Consider the following 8357-nt stretch of genomic DNA (forward strand, 5'->3'; position numbering starts at 1 on the left):
TCTGATTCTGTTTTAAGAGGTTAAGTGGTGGTGCATAGCTGCAAACACAGACACTGAGCTACTTCCAGTATGTTAGTATCTTAGGATGGAGCTTAAGGCGGTATCCCCAAAATGCAGCTTACGGTGAAAAGGTTGTGTGTGTGGTCCATTGTAAAGTACTATTTTAATAAAAGTTTATGGCCAGCTATTGTGCCTAGCACAATCATCAGTATTCACTTAGCTTTCAAAGCACAATCAGATATCTGATCTTCTTAGAAAAATTATTCTAGGTTTCCAACTAAAGGAAAATGTTTCATTTTGTGGCATGCTTAATCAAAAAAGGGTCACCCAAACAATCCCTGCCCACTAAAATATCAGATGAATTCCTGTCAGTTAAACATATTTGATTTTTAGAGACAAGGTTTCTCTGTGTAGCTTTGAAACCTATCCTGGCACTCGCTCTGGAGACCAGGCTGGCCTCGAACTCACAGAGATCTTCCTGCCTCTGCCTCCTGAGTGATGGGATTAAAGGCGTGTGCCACCAACGCCTGGCCACAAATTTTATATTTTTAACTAGGTGTGGTGGCACAAGCCTTTAATCCCAGCACTACGGAGGCAAAGGCCAGCCTGGTCTACAGAGTTCCAGAATAGTCAGGGCTATCTACATAGTGAGATCCTGACTAAAATTAATTGATTAAAAAACAAATTATATATTTTAATTTACCTGCTACATTATGATAGAATTAGCTAACATTCATTTCTAAAAGATGAGTTAATGTATCTCTTGGATCTAGAGAAACATATATTTCTCTAACAGTATTCCTGAGATTTCCCTTGGTCTAATTGATGAGGGAGAAACTGCAGCTTTAGGAAAATGTCTGGCAAGCTCCTATATTGCTTGCTGCCTGGACATGCAGGCTTCCTGAAGATGTGCAGTGAAAGGACTCAAGGTCATCCTGAAAGTGACCTGTCTAGGGCTGCAGCAGTCTCATGTTAGACATCGAATCCCAGAGTGCTGAGGGAAGAAGCCTTAGCAGGAGCCTGGCACCGACTGAACAGTAATCTTTGATGGGGCAAATTCAGCATGTTGACAGCTGGCCCCCAGGGATCTGCTGCACATTTACCAGAGAAATAAAGACACATCTTCTGGATCATTGAGTCTGTCAGTTAGAGATGCTCTGAGAGAAAGAATTGGCTGCAAAAGGCAGAACCAAATGGAGTCTTTTCTTCTAAGAATATGCCATTTAGAATGACATTTCTAGTTACTTCTAAAACCCAATCTGTTCCTCCTAACAGAAGGCAGAAAGTTCGGTACAGAAGAGAGAAAGGCATGCAGTGACAAAAATCTGCAGGACAAAGTCACTGCACCAACTTGCTACCTGGGAACTCCTCGGAGGTCGGCACTATTGGTCAGGTCACTGGTCCATCCCAGAGCCCTATACATTTTCTCATAAGTGCCTTCTTTACAAACGTCCAGTTTGGCCAGTACCATCTACTAAATAGGTTGTCTTTTTTTTCCTGGGTGTATGTTTGACACCTGTCTTAGTTAGGGTTTCTATTGCTGTGAAGAGACACCATGACCACAGCAACTCTTATAAAGGAAAGCATTTAATTGGGGTTCCTTTACAGTTCAGAAATTTAGTCCATTGTCATCGTGGCAGGAAACATGGTGTCTTGCAGGCTGATATGGTACTAGAGAAGAAGCCAAGAGTCCTACATCTTGATCCACAGGCCGGAGGAGACTGTGGGTCACTCTGGTTATAGCTTGAGCATATGAGACCTCAAAGCCCCAAAGTGACACACTTTCTCCAACAAGGTTACACTGACTCTAACAAAGCCACACCTCCTAACAGTGCCACTCCCTGCAGGCTAAGCATTCAAACACATGAGTCCATGGGAGCCATACCTATTCAAACCCCACAACACCTATCAAAAATTATGGGTCCATGGGTTTGTTTCTGGGTCCTCTGTTGTGTTCCATTGGTCTCTGTGTTTTTTTTTTTTATTTTGTTTTGTTTTGTTTTTTTTGTGCCAGCAGTGTCCCTTCTTTGTCACTTTGAGGTCAGGAATATGATGCCTCTAGCTGTGTTTCTTTCTGATTCGGAGTTAAAATAATCATGGGTTCCGATGACAAGCATTCATAAAATTAATTATAATTTCTTTCTTATCCCAGACTAAAAAAATAAAAACATCTTACATACTAATCTCTGATGCTTAAACAGTTGTAGTACCCTAGTGCACACTGGTTTTACTGTCTCAGGTAAAATGTTCAGGTTAGAGGATCACTGGCTAAGTATGTGTGTAGACTGGCCTAGATACTGACTGTTTTAAGCAGCTGTCTTCATTTATTCCAAATGGGCAAAGTACAGAAATTTGTTGAAGAGATTTGATGTCATGCCAGTCTATGGAACCTGGGACATTGTCTGGTAAATAACAAAGTTCTGGCCAGAGCTGGGGATGCAACTCAATTAGTAGAGGTCTTGCCTGGCCCCTGTGGAAGCCTGGGTTCCAGCCCCAGCACTGCAGGAACCCGGCAAGGTGCTGCATGCTGTAATCCCAGCCCTTGGAAGTGGAAGAGGAAGGCCAAGAGATCAAGGACATCCTTGGCTACATGATTAGTTTGATCCCAGCCTAGGATACTAGAGATCTTACCTAGAAAATAAAACCAAACAAAACATGTGGGTCATAGTGTTAACCTGCCATTGATATGGGAACAACAAATGGTTGTCTAGTTATTAATATTAAGAAGCTTTTAATTTCCAATCTGTTCTTATTTTCTTACTTTTGGCTGCATAAACTTACCAAGCAACTTTAAGGGTCAAAATAGTTTTCCCCACATCTGTCAGGAGCCTTGATATCTTATAATTGGTTATAAGGTTTTCCAAATATGTTAGGTAACATGGGAAAAACTCTTTTAGAAATGTTTTATTGCTTTCAAATTGCTAACCTAGAATTTTGTGTGTGTGTTTTTGTAACTTACAACAAAAGCTATAAAAGGCACCTTTATGTGTTTCTCCCTGTGATTTTGCTGTTTACAGGGATTGCACAGTGCACAGCCCACAGTTCCTATAACAAATCTGGAGAGTTGCTGATTCTGTGTTCTTCCTGCAGCTAAATGAAATGCTGAGAAACCCAGCAGAAGGTCACTTCTGGCAGGTGGATCACATCAAGCCAGTGTATGAGGGAGGGGGACAGTGCTCCCTGGACAACCTGCAGACTCTCTGCACGGTGTGCCACAAGGAGGTCAGTGGCACTCACACATGCTTGAGTCCAAGCATCCCTGGGGGCAACTGTGCACACGGGTGGGCAAGGCTGGGCAAGCCCCATCTGGGAGCAAAATGTTCAGTGCTTCTTTTGTCACTGACACTTGGCTCTGAGGAAGTTCATAGTCACAGATGCAAGACAGTTGCTACCCTCATAATTCATTCTCCAGGCAGAGGGTATGGCTCAGTGGGTACAGCACTCACTTAACACTCATGAGGCCCTGGGTTCCATCCCTGCCCTGCACAAACTGGGTGTGTTGGTACACTTGGGAGACAAAGCAAGAGGATCAACAGTGAGGCCAGCCTGGCCTACAGACCAAGTCTACTGACTGTAGGACAGCCAGAACTACACTGAGGGAAACTCTGTCTAGGAAAAAAAGAAAGTTCTAAGTCAGCCAGACATGGTAGTGCAGCACTTGAGAGGCTGATGGATCTCTGAGTTCAAGGCCAGCCTGGTCTACATAGTAAGCTCCAGGACAGCCAGAGTTAGATAATCAGAGTCCATCTTAACAACAACAACAAAAGAGTTCAAAGCCATTCTTAGCTACATAGTGAGTATGGGGCTGGCTACATGAGACTATATCTAAAGGAATAAAAGATTTTACAAAAAGGAATGCCATCTTGCCTATGTTTGTTTGATTTTTGGACTCTTATTTATTTATTTATTTATTTATTTATTTATTTATTTATTTTGGTTTTTCGAGACAGGGTTTCTCTGTGTAGCTTTGGAGCCTATCCTGGCACTCGCTCTGGAGACCAGGCTGGCCTCGAACTCACAGAGATCCACCTGCCTCTGCCTCCCGAGTGCTGGGATTAAAGGCGTGCGCCACCGACGCCCAGCTGATTTTTGGATTCTTGTGGAAAATTTTTAATTATTTTTATGTGCATTGGTGTTCTGCTTGCATGTATGTCTGAATGAGGGTGTCAGATCTGGGAGACATAGACAGCTGCGTGCTGCCATGTGGGTGCTGGGAACTGAACCCGGTTCCTCTAGAAGAGCAGTCAGTGTGCTCTTAATCACTGAAGCATCATCATCTCTCTTTATTTGGAATTGGCAGAAGAATCGATTCGACCCCATTTAACTTTCTACAGTGTCTTATGTGTTGAGTTGGGAATGAAGACACTTTTTACCCACCGAACTCTGGGAATTTTAGATGTATTATAAGCACATACTTAGATGAGGAGATTCATGGCTTTTCTTAGTCCCCAAATGCAGGATTCATAGTCTTCTGGGCAATGAGAGATTCCCACAAGAATCCGTTTTCTCCTGAGACTGCTAACCTAGGATCTCAGGACTCTGGCCAGTGCTGCAAGGGCTCTGCCTGTAGCATGGAGCACCTCCTGTAGGCTAAGTACTGCACATGTGGATCATGTACGTTTTCTAGACTACAGCAAAACGTCTTCCCCCTAACCTCAACCTTGCATCTGTTGACTTCTAGAGAACCGCCCAACAAGCTAAGGAAAGGATGCAGGCGAGACGACGCTCCCTGGCATTGAAGCATGGGTCAGACATCACTCGGTTTCTGGTGAAGAAGCAGACAGAGGTGTAAACAGAGCAAATGACTTGCAGGTAGAGGGACTTGACATTTCATGTTTGTCTAGTGTTTTAAGAGAGTGCAAAGTCTTTAAACATAATCAAGAACTGAGATTTAGATTTTGTGCTAAAGTACTCTTTGTGTTAAGCACCCGGCAGGAACTGAGGTGTGAAAGGGAAGCATTTCTGTGGTCTTGTGGGCTTCATGCAGATTGCCAATTATGTTTCAGCAAGATTTTGTTCGGCCTCAGTTTCCCCTGCACACCTTCACCACTTCATTGTACATAGATAATATGCGATAAATATATTCCCAGTCAACTGACAGTTGCTTCTTGATGAGTGTTGGTTCTGGATTGTGAGGTATCAATGGAACATTCCAGAAAAATCAGGGAAATTTTGGATGTAAGCCTTCATTACTGTTGAATTCTGGGCAGAGCATGATTAGCCTGCTTCCTGTACAAGAAGCTCCACAACAGGGTTGGGTGTGTGGTGGGGATGTTGCCTCCTTCTGGGCTGGTTATCTTTATTGAAAAGATACTTTTAAATAAACTAATTGTGACCATGGTATCTGTGTAGAATTTGTGTGCTCCAAGCAATCGTGAGAACAAATGATAGAACATAAAGCATAATGTCACCAAAGCCTGTGGCCTAGAATTCTGTTTTCATGCTGGTTTACTTTTTGCATTTTGTTTTGTTTTTATGGGTAAAACCAGGCTAATTGTCAAAAGAGCCTTTGTCTCCTGGTCTTCATTTTCTGGTTTTAAAATCCTGGTAGTATTTTGTTTTGTTTTTTTAAATAAACCTTGTACTTTTTAAAGATTTAAAAAAAAAAATTGTGTATGTTTGTCCCTGTGTGGAGGTATGTGTGCACATGAGTGCAGTTGGCCGCAGAGGTCAGAGGCCTCTTATCTCCCAGACCTGGAGTTACAGGGAGCTATGAGCCATTCAGCAAGGGTGCTGGAAACTGAGTTCAGGTCTTGCGGAAGAGCAGCAAGCACACCTAATCACTGAACCATTTCTGATCCTATTTTATTAAGTTTATTTCTGGTACCTCTTTTAAAAAGAAGATGACAAGCAGTCCTGGTGGCCACATCTTTAATCCCAGCACTCAGGAGGCAGAGGCAGGTGGATCTCTGTGAGTTTGGGGCCAGCCAGCTCTATATAGTGAGTTCCGGGCCAGGCAGGGCCATGTAGTAAGACTCTATCTCCAAAATAAAGTGATGGTGGGATTGGGTGATGGCTCGGTTGATAAGGTGTTGGCCACACAAATATGATAGCTTGAGTCTGGGCCCCCAAGCCTGTGTAAAACCTGGGTGTGGTGGCACACAGTTAACCCAAACACCAACTAGGCAGAACAGAAGGGTTCCTGGTGCTCCCTGGCGAAGAACCAAGTAAGAGGATGAGCTTCAGGGTTAGTGAGAGACTGACTCAAAAACAAGGTGGAGAGCAATTGAGGAGGCCTCCGGTCTCCACACGAATGTTCTATGTTCTACACACACACACACACACACACACACACACACACACACACACACACACACACACACACACCCCTAATGATAAAATTCACCAAATAAAAACATAATCAGAAGGTTAGACACACTTAATACATGGTAACCCTATAGAAATAAGTGATAATGATGGACTGGATAGATGACTCAGTGGGAAGAGCACGGGCTGCTCTTCCAGAGGACCTGGGTTTGAATCCTAGCCCCACACGGCAGCTCACAGCCATCTGGAGCTCCAGTTCCAAGAAATCCAGGTCCCTCTTCTGACCTTGGACACTGCACACACATGGTGCGTAGACATACATACAGGCAAAAGGCCCCTAACATGAGAATAAAATAAATTTTAAAAAGTACCTTTTAAAAAAGAAAATAGGGATAGTGAAATGAAACAGAGAAGCCATCTCTGCCACCATCAGGAAGAGCGAGGAGTGGAAAGAAAGAACATCACCAGGAGGAATTGCAGCCCCAAAGACTCCTGTTTATAAACACCATTGGTAATGGAAACCCATGTAAAATGCTCAGCATTTTACCATTTTAATTAGCAGCTAGTAGTTTACACCTTATTTTTAGAAGGCTGTTATCAAGTCTATAACACACTCATTGTGTGAGATCAAGTGGCCCTCTTTCTTGTAAATGAGATCCGGTATTATTTGGCCTCCTTTCTGCTTCAAATGCCTGGCTCTTTGCCTCATTTCCAGTAACCTAGGAATCATCTGACTCATGGGCAAGAAGCCACACGCAGCTCTCCGCTCCTCCCCTCCAGCATGAGGTGGAGTTTAGTCTGAGTAGGTTAGCCCTCTACTGACTACGGTGGGAATTCTCAGGAGAGTGTTCTCAGATGTAAATTCTGCATGATGGTTGTGTAACAGGCCCCCAGACTTTAGCACAACTGACTCCATGATGGAAGTACCATTTGAGCCATAAAACTCAGCACATAGATAGCACTGCCAACAAAAATGAAAAGAAAAACCTAATCCATCAAAGCCGTAGTTGTGGGAAAGTCTCTAAATGTACTAACCTTGCCTTTTGGTTTCTGTAGTTCTGCATCTGCTAGCTGTTCTTGTTAACTGAAGTATGCCAACTCAGGATATAGTTTTTGTGCTTAAAATCTCACCCTGAGGAAGACTCTGGACTATGCTGGGATCCCAAACACCCAGTGCAGTCACCAGCTGGGTAATATTTTCTATTGGCTTAAGCCCATGTTCGAGCAGTCTTCCTTCTCTGGTGGATACCCCACAGCATTTCAAGGTATGATCCCTGGAGCTGGGTTCTTGTCCAGAAGGGGCATTTGCCATGCAGGTCACCAGCTGCCTCGTCTGCATCTCTCCCTGACACAGCTCAGCTGTTTTGCCTCCCTGGTTTGCTCTGCTTTACCTTCCAGGTGCATCGACATGAATGATTAGGGGACTGAACATAAAGACAGAGAGGCTGATCCCAGGGATGTCCTGTGGGTCTGAGGGAAAGCTGCCCAGTGTGTATCCCTAGGGGAGCACCTGGGACTGGGCCTGGAGGAGGATGTGCAAAGGATGTGTGAGGCTCCAGGTTCAGTCCTCAGCACCACAGCAGGGAGAAAAGAGGATTCATGTTTCTAACTGGGAATTGGTAAAATGCTAGAAAGCACAGAGCCCTGGGTTCCATCCCTAGTACCATAGAAAACAAGGGGCAGTAATGCAGACCTGTAGTCCCAGCACTGGAGAGCCGGAGGCAGGAGCATCAGGAGTTCAAGGTCGTCTTTGGCTTCATGGTACGTGATTCTCTGTCTGAACAGACAGAGTGGAGGACCTGAGAGAGGGCAGGACGGCGTGGGAGGGAGCTCACCTGTGTGCAGAAGATGAGGAGGAGACAGGAGGCCACCCAGTCAGTGCAGACAGAGCCAAACCCGCAAGGACTCTACAAAAACAACTGTAAAGGATGGGCTCAGCTCTGGCAGACCCCGAACTCCGAGAAAAGAAAAAGAAATGTGTCTGGACCAAGGGACTAGGAAGGGGACAGTGGTAGCTGGGGAGCAAGCCCTCTTGCAGTGTGAATTGTGTGGCCTTCACCTGGCATGGATGGGTGCTCAGCCATGTGGGG

General features: G+C 44.5%; 1 protein-coding gene across 6 annotated transcripts in view; it reads left to right on the top strand.

The window, feature by feature from the left end:
* Positions 1-5505, top strand: part of Zranb3 (zinc finger RANBP2-type containing 3) — a 160012-nt gene extending 154507 nt beyond the window's left edge. For all 6 annotated transcript variants that reach the window (XM_035445406.1, XM_035445410.1, XM_027417752.2 and 3 more), the window contains 2 exons: positions 3091-3222; positions 4682-5505. In XM_035445406.1, coding sequence (XP_035301297.1) covers positions 3091-3222; positions 4682-4792 — 243 coding nt within the window. In that variant the 3' untranslated portion in view covers positions 4793-5505. The remainder of the gene's footprint in view (positions 1-3090; positions 3223-4681) is intronic.
* The last annotated feature ends 2852 nt before the right edge of the window (positions 5506-8357 follow it).

Source organism: Cricetulus griseus, chromosome 5, assembly GCF_003668045.3.
Source record: "Cricetulus griseus strain 17A/GY chromosome 5, alternate assembly CriGri-PICRH-1.0, whole genome shotgun sequence".
Classification (NCBI taxonomy): Eukaryota; Metazoa; Chordata; class Mammalia; order Rodentia; family Cricetidae; genus Cricetulus; species Cricetulus griseus.